Source organism: Molossus molossus, unplaced genomic scaffold, assembly GCF_014108415.1.
Source record: "Molossus molossus isolate mMolMol1 unplaced genomic scaffold, mMolMol1.p scaffold_m16_p_10, whole genome shotgun sequence".
Taxonomy (NCBI): domain Eukaryota; kingdom Metazoa; phylum Chordata; class Mammalia; order Chiroptera; family Molossidae; genus Molossus; species Molossus molossus.
The window spans coordinates 15,596,748-15,610,909 of NW_023425345.1; the positions used below are offsets into that span (position 1 = coordinate 15,596,748).

A 14,162-nucleotide genomic window follows, 5' to 3' on the forward strand; every position below is an offset into this window, starting at 1 on the left:
GTGAAGGAAATAGACATGTTAGTTTAGGAAGTGTGTAGAGTTGCAAACAAAATGAACTGAAAGAGGCCCACACCAAGACACATCATTATTAAAATGCCAAAGGTTAAAGACAAAGAAAGAAGCTTAAAAGTAGCAAGAGAAAAGCAGTTAGTTACCCATAAGACTGTCAGCTGATTTCTCAACAGAAACTTTGCAGGCAAGAAGGGATTGGCAGGACCTATTCAAAGTGATGAAAAGCAAGGACTTGCAACCAAGATTACTCTACCTACAAAGCTATCATTTAGAATCAAAAGACAAATAGCTTCCCAGACAGTAAAAACCTGAAGGAGTACATCACCAGCAAACTAGTATTATGTGAAATGTTAAAGGTTCTTCTTTAAGAAGAAGAAAAAGTAAGATAAAAAATATGACCAATAAAATGACAATAAATACATATCTATTAACAGTTGTGAATGCAAATGGAAAAAATGCTCCAATTAAAAGACATACAGGGGCTAAGAATGGATATGAAAACAAGACCCTTACATATGCTTCACTTCAGATTGAAAGACACATACAAACTGAAAGTAAAGAAATGGAAAAAGATGTTTTCTTTTTTTTTTTTCCCTATTTTTCTTTTATTTTTATCCTCACCCGAGGATGTTTATTTGCTTTTTTTTCTATTTATCATCAGATAGAGTGGGAGGAAGAGAGAGAAACATCAATTGATTGCCTCCCGCACAACCCGGTCAGGGCCAGGACAAACAGCAACTGAGGTATGTGCCCTTGACCGGAATCGAACCCGGGACTCACTGGTCCAAGGGCCAGTGTTCTAACCACTGAAACAAACTGGCCAGGGCAAAAAAGATATTTCTTGAAAATGGAAACAAAACAAAAAAGCTGGGATAGCAATACTTATACCAGACAAAGTAGACTTTAAAACAAAGGCTATGTGTGACAAGAAACAAAGAAGGACTCAGCAATTCCACTTCTGAGTATTTATCCAAAGAAACCCAAAACACTAAATTGAAAGATGTATATATTCATATGTTCATTGTCATAGAAAATGACTCAGTCACATAAAAGGAATGAAATCTTGCCCTGGCCGGTTTGGCTCAGCGGTTAGATCGTCGACCTGCGGTCCTGAGAGACCCGGGTTCGGTTCCCGCTAAGGGCATGTACCTCGGTTGCAGTTTGTCCCCGGCCCTGGTTGGTCGTGCGGGTGGCAGCCACTCGATGTGTCCCTTTCACATCGATGTTTCTCTCTCTCTCTCTCTCTGTTCCTCTCTCTCCCTCCCACTCTACCCGAACAAAAAAATGGAAAAATGTCCTCGGGTGAGGATAAAAAAAAGGAATGAAATCTTGCCATCTGCAAAAACAAGGATAGACCTAGAGGATTGTGCTGAGTGAATAAATCAGACAGAAAAAGACAAATGCCATATGATTTCACTTATACATGGATACTAAAGAACAAAATAAATGAACAAGCAGAACAGAAGCAGACTCATAGATACAGAGAACATTTTGACAGTTATCAGAGGAGATGGGGGATGGGGGATGGGTGTAAAAGGTGAAGGTATTAAGTGTAATTGGTAGTTACAAAATAGATATGCTGCCCTGGCCAGTTTGGCCCAGCGGTTGAGCATTGGCCTGCGGACCAGAGTCCCAGGTTTGGTTCCTGCTAGGGGCATGTACCACATAAATGAATGAGTGAATGAATGAATGAATGAATGAATGAATGAATGAATGAATAAATAAATAAAAGTTGAACATGTTTTATTTTTTTGTTTATCCTCACCCAAGGACATTTTTCCATTTTTTGTTCAGTTAGAGTGGGAGGGGGGGGGGAGAGAGAGAGAGAGAGAGAGAGAGAGAGAGAGAGAGAGAGACATCGACGTGAAAGGGACACATCGAGTGGTTGCCATCCGCACGACCCAACCAGGGCCAGGGACAAACTGCAACCAAGGTACATGCCCTTAGCGGGAACCAAACTCGGGTCTCTCTGGACCGCAGGCCAACGCTCTACCACTGAGCCAAACTAGCCAGGGCTAAAAGTTGAACATGTTTAAAAAAAAAATAGACATGCTGTATAGGGAATAAAAATGTGAATAATAAAATTGTAATAAATACATATCTATTAACAGTTATTTATTTTACATATATATAGATATATATATATAAACACACACACACACACACATATATAGATTTTTTTATCCTCACCTGAGGACATTTTTGCATTTATCTTTTAGATAGAGTGGGAGGAAGAGAGAGAGAAACATCAACATGAGAGAGACACATCAAGTGGTTGCCTCCCACATGACCCCAACCGGGCTGGCAACAAACTGCAACCAAGGTACATGCCCTTAGCGGGATTCTCTGGTCCTCAGGCTGATAATCTGACTTCTGAGCCAAACTGGCCAGAGCTATTAGCAGTTATTTTAAATTCAAATAGATTAAATGCTCCAATTAAAAGACATACAGGGGCTAAAAGTACATAGGAAAACATAACCCTTATATATGCTTCACTTCAGTAATTTTTTAACTACGTATGTTGTCCCGCCAGTGTGGCTCAGTGGTTGAGTGTCGACACATGTGCCAAGAGGTCACCAGTTTGATCCCCAGTCAGGACACATGCCCAGTGGGGGGGCATGCAGAAGGCAGCCAATCAATGTTCTCTCTTATCAATGTTTCCATCTCTCTCTCCCCCTTCCTCTCTCTCTAAAATCAATAAAGGCAAAAAATAATTAAAATAACTACGTATGTTGTCAGATGGGTACTAGATTTATCAGGGTGATCACTTTGTGAGTTATATTAATGTCTTATCACTGGGTTGTAAACCTGACATGAATATAATATTGTACATCAACTGTAATTGAAAATAAACATTATTTTAAAAATAAAAAGTAAATTTAAAAATATAAAAGGAGTGCTACTGTCTATTGATCACCATTCTTGGGATGATGAATGGTGGTGACTACTGTGCTGCTGCTGAATCTAAAGGGTCCCTTTTTTCCTTACTTTCCTTGTAGGTTCGTTAGTAGAATAGGAATATCTCCTCCTATGATGTAGTCTGCAGCAAAGTAAACAAAATGTGATATGCACTGCCTTTCATAGTGCCTGGAAAATAGTGGATACTCACTAAATATTCATAAATTTGCAAGGCAGTGAGAACCAGAGCTCGATTACATGTGGGAATATGATTTAAATGTATGACAAAAACACTGTAAGCTTTCTGTAAGAGAGCTACAGACAAGAGAGTTCAAAACAACAAGTAATAAAACCATGTTGAAAAACCTGGATTAAGCCTGGCCGGTGTGGCTCAGTGGACTGAGTGTCCTCCTGTGGACTGAGAGGTAGGTCCTGATTTGATTCCCAGTCAGGGCACATGCCCGGATTGTGGGCTCAATCCCCAGTAGGGGGAATGCAGGGGGCTGCCGATGGATGTATCTCTCTCTCTTCCTCTCTCTCTAAAAAATCAATAAAAACACTAAGAAAGAAAAATATGGATTAAAGTAGAGCCTGTCACTGTAGTTTTGGGTTTCTTAGTCCTGCTATTACGTTTTTAGTACTCTGTATATTTGCACAAATGATTCTACCGTCACTGACACTAAAAATAAATGTCCATTTATATTCTCTTTCAGATTTACCAAAAATTTATCTCCTGACAAGATAAATCTAAGTACTCTTAAAGGAGAAGGTGAACTGAAGAATTTGGAGTTGGATGAAGAGGTGCTCCAGAATATGTTGGACTTGCCAACATGGCTTGCTATCAACAAAGTTTTTTGTAATAAAGCATCTATTAGGGTGAGATTTTGATATCTGTGAAAAGCATTTTCTGTTTTTATTTTTTAATTTCATTCATGTCTTTTAAAATAAACATTTTATTGTGAATAAGTTTAAAAGGACAAATATCTTTGTCTAAATAATTGCATGAACGTGTGCCTTAATGAATTTAGTTGTATACTAATACATTAATTATTAATTTATAGATTTTAATTTTTATTTAGAATTTAATGTTATTACCATTTAAATAAAATTATTGATAGTTTATTAATAACACAAAGTTTTTAATAAGATTTGTTGTCAAATGTGACAATTTAAATTTGTGATAAGTAAATAAATACCTTATTTTACTTTAGTTTTTATTTATTTTTATCCTTACCCGAGGAAATTTTTCCATTTTTTGTTCGATAGAGTGGGAGGAAGAGAGAGAGAGAAACGTTGATGTGAAAGGGACACATTGAGTGGTTGCCACCCACACGACCCAATCAGGGCCAGGGACAAACTGCAACCAAAGTACGTGCCCTTAGCGGGAATTGAACCCGGGTTTCTCTGGACCGCAGGCCGATGCTCTAACCACCGAGCCAAAGCGGCCAGGGCAAATACCTTATTTTAAATGAAGATATGAAGACTAATAACTTCTCTTAATCTGTATATTATACTTTTATTTAAAGTTTTATCCTTTTTTTCTCATTTGTCACTTTGAGGATTTTAAAGTTTTCTTTTATTATCGTTATTACTACTTATTAAAACTTATTTCTACTTGCCTTGACACTAAGGTCATATCACTCCTTGCTCTTAAAAGACTAGGTTTAGTTTGAAAGTATGCTTAGTAGAAATAGTGAATGCTCATTTGTTTCATAAAATTAAAATTGAGCCCTGGCCAGTTTGGCTCAGCGGTTAGAGCATCGGCCCATGGTTCAGAGAGACCTGGGTTCGGTTCCCACTAAGGGCACGTACCTCGGTTGCTGTTTGTCCCCTGCCCTGGTTAGGGTCGTGTGGGTAGCGGCCAGTTGATGTGTCTTTCTTGCATCGATGTTTCTCTCTCTCTCTTCCTCCCTTTTTTCCCCTCACTCTATCTGAAGATGAATACAAAAATGCCCTCAGGTAAGGACAAAAAAAAAAAATTAAAATTGAGTGCGAGCCGTGACTGGTTTGGCTCAGTGGTTAGAGTGTCGGCCTGTAGACCAAAGGTCTTGTGTTTGATTCCAGTCAAGGGACGTGCCTTGGTTGCAGTTCAATCCCTGACCCTGGTTAGGGTTGTGCGGGAGGCGACCAATCGATGTGTCTCTCTCACATTAATGTCTCTCTCTCTCTCTCTTTCTCTCTCTATCCCACCTCCCCACTCTATCTGAAAAATCAATGGAAAAATATCCTCAGGTGAGGTTTTAAATAATAAATAAATAAAATAAAATAAAATTGAGTGCCAAAGAGAAGATTGTAGAAAAAAAAGATTCTTTCCTTTAATTTTATTTTTCTATTTTCCATAAACCTAAATATCTCCAAAGACATGCCATTTTAATGCAGGTTATGTTTGAATACTATTTATTTATTTATTTTTATTTTATTATTTTTTTAATCTTTATTGTTGAATGTATTACAGATGTTCCTCGTTTTTCCCCCATTGACCCCCTCCTCCCCACTCCCACCCCCCTCCTGCCTTTTCCCACACTGTTGTCTGTGTCCATTGGTTATGCATATATGCATATAAATAAGTTCTTTGGTTTATTTCTTCTCACCCCCCAACCCCCTTCTCTTTGAGGTTTGCCAGTCTAGCAACCAATTTGTACTTCTTAATCCCTTCACCTTTTTCACCCATTCCCCCAACCCCCTTCCCATCTGGCAACCAACAAAATGTTCTCTGTATCTATGAGAATGTTTCTGTTCTGCCTGTTCATTTTGTTTGTAGATTCCATTGTCAATAGATATGTATTCATTGCCATTTTGTTTGTTCATATATTTTACCTTTTTCTTCAAGAAGACCCTTTAACATTTCATATAATAACGGTTTGGTGGTGATGAACTCCTTTAACTTTTTCTTGTCTGGGAAACTCTTTCTATGGCCATCGTTTCTAAATGACAGCTTTGCAGGATAGAGTAATCTTGGTTGTAGGTTTTTGCTTTTCATCACTCTGAATATTTCTTGCCACTCCCTTCTGGCCTGCAAAGTTTCTTTTGAGAGATCAGCTGACAGCCTAATGGGAACTCCCTTGTAGGTAACTAGCTGCCTTTCTTTTGCTGCTTTTAAGATTCTGTCTTGAACCTTTTGCATTTTGATGATGATGTGTCTTGGTGTGGGCCTCTTGGGGTTCATCTTGTTTGGGACTCTCTGTGCTTCCTGGACTTGTATGTCTATTTCCTTCATCAAGTTAGGGAAGTCTTCTGTCATTATTGTTTCAAACAGGTTTTCGATTTCTTGTTCTGTCTCTTCTTCTGGACACTCCCAAGACGTGAATGTTGGCACACTTGAAGTTGTCCCAGAGGCTCCTTACACTATCCTCATTTTTTTGGATTCTTTTTTTTTTTTTTTTTCTTTTTGCTGTTCTGATTGGGCGTTTTTTGCTTCCTTATTTTAAAAATCGATGTTTTGCAAAAATATGGAACGTTTCACGAATTTGCGTGTCATCCTTGTGCAGGGGCCATGCTAATCTCTGTATTGTTCCAATTTTAGTATATGTGCTGTTGAAGCGAGCACTGAATACTATTTATTTGGTATTGCCTACATTTTATAGCAATGGCCTCACTTTTGTATTTGTCTTGACTATCTATGAAAAGATAGGTCAGAATTCTAGAATATAAAAAATTGTTACATGAACAGAACACTGGTTATGTTTTGCTGGGAAGTCTTAGGTAAATTATGAAATTAAAATGTGTTTTAAGGGCTGGGAAAAGATATTTAAGGCAACCTGAAAATTTTATTTAAAAAGATTAGTACGAAAATATGACTAGTCTTTTTTTAAATTTTGTTCCCTTTATTGATTTTTTTAGAGAAAGAAGAAGTGAGAGGGAGAGAGAGAGATAGAAACATCGATGAGAGAGAACATCAGTTGGCCGCCTTCTGCATGTCCCCCACTGGGGATTGAGCCTACAACCTGGGCATGTGTCCTGACCGGGAATCGAATCGGTGACCTCTTACTTCATGGGTCAACGCTCAGCCACTGAGCCACACCGGCCAGACGACCAGTCTTTTATTTAATATAGACACATCTAGTTTTAAGATTATGAATGGTTCATTTTATTATTTTGCAATATAAAAAAAAAGTCATCTGTTTTTACATCTTTTAATGATTATTTTAAAGAAAAAAAACTTTTACTTTTTCAGATCCCATGGACAAAACTGAAGACACATCCTATCTGTTTGGTGAGTTCTGAATTGTGTCAGAAATAAACATTTATATAAGCCTATGATCTAACTACTCTTTTAATGCTCGTGTATTTTGGGATTAGAAATTGCACTTCTATAAAATCTGATGATCTTTGCAGTATATGGCTCTTCTTATGGTTTTTCTCTCATACTTCTATAAAACTCAACTTTTCCACTAGATAGTAAGTTCCTTGAGAAAGGACTGAGTGCATTTTCTGCTTTGATATTTGTCCTTTTAGTTTTAAATATTTTTATAATATACATAAAATAAAGTATCTAATCACTTACATTTTTAATGTGTTTTTATAAGTCCCTAGATAAAGTAATAATGGAAATGAGTACATGTGAAGAACCACGAAATCCTAATGGTTAAATATTTTTATAATATACATAAAATAAAGTATCTAATCACTTACATTTTTAATGTGTTTTTATAAGTCCCTAGATAAAGTAATAATGGAAATGAGTACATGTGAAGAACCACGAAATCCTAATGGCCCATCACCAATTGCAACTGCTTCAGGACAAAGGTAAGTTATCTCCAGTATTAATCTGTATGACTAGCAAAAGGAATTATTTTTCATAGTCATCTCTATTTTTTTTCTCATTGATTTGTTGTTTCAGTTATTTATGGATTCATTAGTTGATTCTTTATTTTTTTCTTTTAACTTTATTTTTACCTATAGTCATCTGTATTATCTGTAGTAATGGAACATAAGATAAAATCCACTGACCTCAAACAGGCTCTATTTCAGTCACCTCGCCCATCAAACATTGTAGTTTTAGTATATACTTACGAAAGTAGCAGAATTGATTGTAGCCATTTTATTCATCTTGCTTTTCTTGATATTTAAATAAGGATCAGCCAAAGGCAGAGCAGTAGCAGAAAATGAAAGCAGAAGAGTGTAGGCATTCTGTAAATCAGATGCATATCATTTATTTTATGCATCATTGTACTTTTATGACTCTAAAGAGTTAAACTGATGCCTAAAAAAATTATAGACCTTTTGGATTACTCTAAAATTTATTAAAGAATGTTCTCAAATCGAATTTCGATAGATAAAATCAGATGCTAATAAAGTAGAAACATGAGGCCCATTTCACAAAGCCTTTTTGAAAAATTAGAATAGTTCTTGAAAAATAGATCTTTTCAAAAATGCCTATTTGTTTTTGCAATCATTGTTGTTGAATCTTGTACTATACATCATTTCCTCACGGCAGGATTTCAGCACTATTTTGGATTGTGCAGCTATTCGTGTAAAATGTTCACATAGATTTTAATGTGCTTGGTGCCTCCTCAAGTTGTACAACTTGGCAGCCATGAACATTTATAGTCTTCTAGGTGCAAAGTAAAACCAGTGATAAAACTCTTCTTGAGAATGAACATGCACACACTTACACTGTCCTCTTTCATCAACATTGAACCACCTTTACAGTAGTGCGGTCTATCAGATGTATGATTTATATTTACACTACAGGTAATAGTGACTGGGAAAAGAGCTTTCACATTAACTTCTTTGTAATTTGTGTATTGTCCAGCAATTTGAAATTTTAAAGTATAAAATGTGTTTTCAGTTTAGTAGAGTAGATTGGAGCAGTTGATCTTTAAAATGGCTAGAGTTGCCCTGGCCGGTTTGGCTCAGCGGTTAGAGCGTCCGCCTGTGGTCCGGAGAGACCCGGGTTCGGTTCCTGCTAAGGGCATGTACCTCGGTTGCAGTTTGTCCCCGGCCCTGGTTGGTTGTGCGGGTGGCAGCCACTCGATGTGTCCCTTTCACATCGATGTTTCCCTCTCTCTCTCTTCCTCTCTCTCCCTCCCACTCTGTCTGTACAAAAGATGGAAAAATGTCCTCGAATGAGGATAAAAAATAAATAAAATAAATAAATAAATAAAATGGCTAGAGTTGATCTGGCCAGTTTGGCTAATCAGTTAGAGCATCAGCCTGTACACCAAACAGTTGAGAGTTCAGTTTGATTCCTTGGTTTCAGGTTTGATCCCTGGCCCCAGTTGCGGTCGTGTGGGAGGCAACCAATTGATATGTCTCTTTCACACAGATGTTTCTCTCTCTCTTCTCTCCTTCCCCCCTCTCCTACTCTATCTGAAAAAATATCAATGGAAAAATATTCTCGTGTGAGGATTACAAATAAAACATAAATAAATTGGCTAGAGTCAGAAATATCAGAAAGTAACGATGTTTATAAGATTATTGAAAGAGGAAAAGATCAGGAAAATTGCATTAATGAAAGATTTGTTTTAATTAGGTGTGGCAGAAATTAGGTATTTTGTCAGTGTGCTAAGTGTCGTTGATAGTGTTCTTCCTAATTCACGTTTTTATTTTTATTTTAATTTTTTTTTCTTGCATGGCCGGTGTGGCTCAGTGGTTGAGCAACAACCCATGCACCAAGTGGTCACTGGTTGATTCCTGGTTAGGGCACATGCCCGGGTTGTGGGCCCAACTCCAGTGGGGAACATGCAGGAGGCAGCCAAACAATGTTTCTATCTCTCTCTCCCTCTCCCTTCCTCTCTCTTTCAAAATCAATAAAGAAAAAAATTGTTTTTTTTTAATTGAATTTTTAAAGAGAGAGGAAGGGGAGGGAGAGAGGCATACAAACATTGATGAGAGAGAACATCGATTGACCGCCTCCTGTATTCCACCCACTGAGGATTGGACCTACAATCTGGGCATGTGCCCTGATTGGGAATCCATCTGGCGACCTCTTGATGTATGGGTCGATGCTCTCAACCACTGAGCCACACCGGCCGGGCCTAGTTCACATTTTTATGGTATCAATATGCTTTATAAGTTGGCTTTGTAATCGTATGATGACAATCCTTATATTTTGATGTGTGGCATTATGGTTCATCTATTTTCACATTTTCCAGACTCCTGATTGTAACAATCACTTGGCGTGTTTACTAAGCCTACAGTCTTTTAGGCTCCTTCTTTTGAAATTATGACTCATTAGATCTATAATGGTTGTTAAGAATTGGAATATATATACATATATATCTATATATATATTTTTAATCCTCACCCAGTGATATTTTTCTATTTATGTTCAGATAGAGTGGGAAGGAGAGAGAGGGAGAGAAAGGGGAAGAGAGAGAAACATCGACGTGAGAGACACACATTGACTGATTGCTTCCCACACGACCCGGACTAGGGTTGGCGACGAACCGAGGTACATGTTGTTGGCTGGAATCGAACCTGAGACTCATTGGTCCAGGGGCCCATGCTCTACTGCTGAGCCAAACCGGCCAGGGCTAGGAATACGTATTTCTAACAATTCTTTATAGTCATGCAACTTAGCAAACCTCTGATCTATTTGATTTTGTTTCTAGCTAAGAGATTAAAATAGAGGGAAACTAGTAATTAATAGGCTTAGAAGAAATTTACTTGTAAACTGGAATTTTACCTTTCAAATTTATAATGGATGACTTAATCATAAACATGTAGACTTAGTCATTGATACAGGCATCACCCTTCTGATTTTATTTTATTAATTTTTATTTTATTAATTTTTATTTTATTATTATTTTTTATCCTCACCCGAGGACATTTTTTTCCCCATTTTTTGTTCAGATAGAGTGGGAGGTAGAGAGAGGAAGACAGAGAGAGAGAGAGAGAAACATCGACGTGAAAGGGATACATCGAGTGGCTGCCACCCGCATGACCCAAGCAGGGCTGGGGACAAACTGCAACCGAGGTACGTGCCCTTAGCGGGAATTGAACCTGGGTCTTTTTGGACCTCAGGCTGATGCTCCAACCGCTGAGCCAAACCGGCCAGGGCTACCATTCTGATTTTAAATCCTCCAATATAATCAACACTTTTTTTTTTTTTTTTAAATCCTCACCCCAGGATATTTTCTCCATTGAATTTCAGAAAGTGTGAAAGGGAGGGAGAGAGACAGAGAGATTGAGAGAGAGATGTGAGAGACACACATTCGTTGGTTGCCTCCCCATGCACCCTGACCAGGGTGGGAGATCAAACCTGCAACCCAGGTATATGCCCTTGATCAGGAATCGAACCTGGGACCCTTTGGTCTGCAGGCTGACTCTCTGTGCTGGCCAGGCCACAATCATAACACTTTAAAAAAAATCTTTAGCCCTGGCCGGTTTGGCTCAGTGATTAGAGCATCGGCCTGCGGACCAGAGAGACCTGAGTACGATTCCCACTAAGGGCACGTACCTCAGTTGCACTTTGTCCCCAGCCCCGGTTGGGGTCGTGTAGGTGGCAACCACTTGATGTGTCTCTCACATTGATGTTTCTCTCTCTCTCTGTCTTCCTCCCTCTCTCCCTCCCAGTCTATCTGAAGATGAATGCCAAAAAAAAAAAAAAAAAAGTCCTTGGGTGAGGATACAAAAAAAAGAAAAAAATCTTTAATTAATGATTTTAGAGAGAGTGAGGATAGGGTGAGAAAAAGAGAAAGATAGAGAGAAACACTGATTTGTTGTACCTCTTATTTATGCATTCTTTGGTTGATTCTTGTATGTGCCCTGGTCTGGAATAGAACCTGCAACATTGGTGTATTGGGACAGTGCTCTAACCAGCTGAGCTACCTGGCCAGGGTAACTCACTTTTTAATGTGTATATGTAAGAACAGATGGGGTTGGATATTCTAAACAGTATTCCCAGGTAATCATTATAGAAATATTCTTTCCAACTCCGGGAATATTTTTACCTAAGTGACCGATATTTGTTCTTAGGATCAAAGCAGCTCCTCCCTAGGATGCTGACGAGTTCTTACTCTTTGGTTCTCCATTTTCTAAATCTAAGGTAGATTACCAACCCTTTATGTCACAAAATTACCTCAGGCAAGCCAAAGGCTATATAAATTGCTGCATATAGTCTGTTTCACTTGTGGAACCACAGGAACCTTTTGAAATAGGTATTATTTTCATTTTGCAAATGAGGAAACTGAGCCTCAGAGACTTTCAGTAGTATTAATAATAATTTACCACTATAATAGTTATGTTTTATGAAGTATTAGTCGAGAGATGGACAATTTGGTTCATATGCATTTTTTTATACAACCCACAGAAAACCCACAAAGTATTACCTGATTTATTTTTTGTTTGTTTGTTTTTTATCCTCACCCGAGGATATTTTTCCATTTTTTTGTACAGATAGAGAGGGAGGGAGAGAGAGGAAGGGAGAGAGAGAGAGAGAAACATCGACGTGAAGGGACACATCGAGTGGCTGCCACCCGCACGACCAACCAGGGCCGGGGACAAACTGCAACCGAAGTACGTGCCCTTAGCGGGAACCGAACCCGGGTCTCTCCGGACCGCAGGCCGATGCTCTAACCGCTGAGCCAAACCGGCCAGGGCAAGTATTACCTGATTTAAAAGATAAGTCACATAAGGCTTAGAAAGGTTAAGTTGATTTACATATTCATTGAGGTTGTAAATAAAAAGCATAGCAGCAGGTATAGTGGAGGCACATAAATGATACATAAAGATGGCGGGTTCACTTTTATACATGTTGGCTTTGAAATATCTGAGAGCAAGCCCAGTGGAGCTATGTGGTGGACATTTGAATTTTATACTCTGACATTTCAGTGAGAAATTTGGATGGAGACATAGATTTAGGAATAATGGTCATATTGGTGATAATTGAAGTAATGTGCCAGTTGGGTAAACTTTTACCATCTCTCCTGCCAAAATATATTGATACTGTATATTCTAATTATACTATACTACTCATTCTCAGAACATAACCTCAGCTGTCCTGCTTATCTGTGCCTTTACTCATGCTTTTTCCTATTCCAAGGTTTCCCTTCCTTCTCTTCTCCCCGTGGAAAAGTCATCTATTTTCCCTGGATATATTTCTCCCTAGCTATAAACAGTTTTTTCCTCAACCAAGTGTATTGATTATTCCTTTTTAAAAACATGTAATTATAGATTACGTCTTGTTTTATTTACTAGGGTGTTTTTTTCTTCCCTGAGTAATTTGCGAGCCCTATAATGCCATAAATATTTTGGTTTCTCTTAATGTCCCACGTTGTTCACAATGTAGCTGTTCAATAAATATTTGCTGAATTGAATTAGAAAATGTGAACTTTTTCTAAACTTATTCCTAAATTATGAGATTATGTTCCACTGGACTCTGTATCCTTCTTTGTGTCAAGAATTTAGCTCTCTTATTTATGTTGTAGATGCCAGTGTCTGGACTGATGCTTTTTGAGATACTGATTTTAATTTAATTTAGGGAATAATCTCCAGTTTTAAAAATCTTTTATCATTTTGAGAAGAGCATTTTTATAACTTACATGTAACCAGGTTAGACTTGTTTTAACAAAAATTAGTTTTTTTAAACCAAAATAAAGAATATTATGGTAGTTTGTGTACTTGTTTGAGAATATTAACAGATAACTTTTTTTCTTTTAATGATTGTTTTGGCTTTAGCACATTTATATTTTGTTTTGCTTTACTTTTTCAGTGAATACAGCTTTGCTGAAAAAGTAGTTGAGGGAATTACTGTTTCTGTAAATTCCATTGTCATCCGCATTGGAGCAAAAGCCTTCAATGCATCCTTTGAACTTTCCCAGCTACGGATCTATAGCGTGAATGCAAACTGGGAGCATGGAGATTTAAGATTTACTCGTATTCAGGATCCACAGAGAGGAGAGGTAAAACTTTTTTTCTTCGTTTACAAATTATTTAATCACTGATAAATAAAAGAGTATGTTTAAAATAATACTTCTTATGGTTACATAGATTCACATACTACTAGATTTGCCTTTTAAACATACTTTTCTGTTTTTATCTTAATCACTATTAAGTGTACATGTTTCAATATTTTTATTATAATAAATCTTTCAACTCAGAGTTAATCCTATTTTAACTTTACAGATACTTAGAATTGAATTTAACATTTACAAAATTAAAATATGTCGTTTAAATTTTTGGTCACATGAGTCCTGGCCGGTTTGGCTCAGCAGTTGAAGCGTCGGCCTGCAGACCAGAGAGTCCTAGGTTCGGTTTCCTCTAGAGGCATGTACCAAAAAAAATAAATAAATTCTTGGTCACATGAT

At 37.6% G+C, this 14,162-nt stretch overlaps 1 protein-coding gene and 1 non-coding gene across 7 annotated transcripts in view; one reads left to right on the top strand and one right to left on the bottom strand.

Annotated features, from left to right (window-relative positions):
* Positions 1 to 14,162, top strand: part of UHRF1BP1L (UHRF1 binding protein 1 like) — a 97,664-nt gene that overhangs the window by 34,260 nt on the left and 49,242 nt on the right. For 5 of the 6 annotated variants that reach the window (XM_036250727.1, XM_036250730.1, XM_036250728.1 and 2 more), the window contains 4 exons: positions 3,624 to 3,786; positions 7,085 to 7,123; positions 7,565 to 7,656; positions 13,568 to 13,757. In XM_036250727.1, the coding sequence (XP_036106620.1) occupies positions 3,624 to 3,786; positions 7,085 to 7,123; positions 7,565 to 7,656; positions 13,568 to 13,757 (484 nt within the window). Of the gene's footprint in view, positions 1 to 3,011; positions 3,336 to 3,623; positions 3,787 to 7,084; positions 7,124 to 7,564; positions 7,657 to 13,567; positions 13,758 to 14,162 lie in introns of all 6 variants that reach the window. The other variant, XM_036250729.1, reaches the window with a different exon arrangement.
* On the bottom strand, positions 6,354 to 6,457 carry LOC118624766. Its single transcript, XR_004958437.1, has one exon. It is a non-coding gene; the product is annotated as a U6 spliceosomal RNA (small nuclear RNA).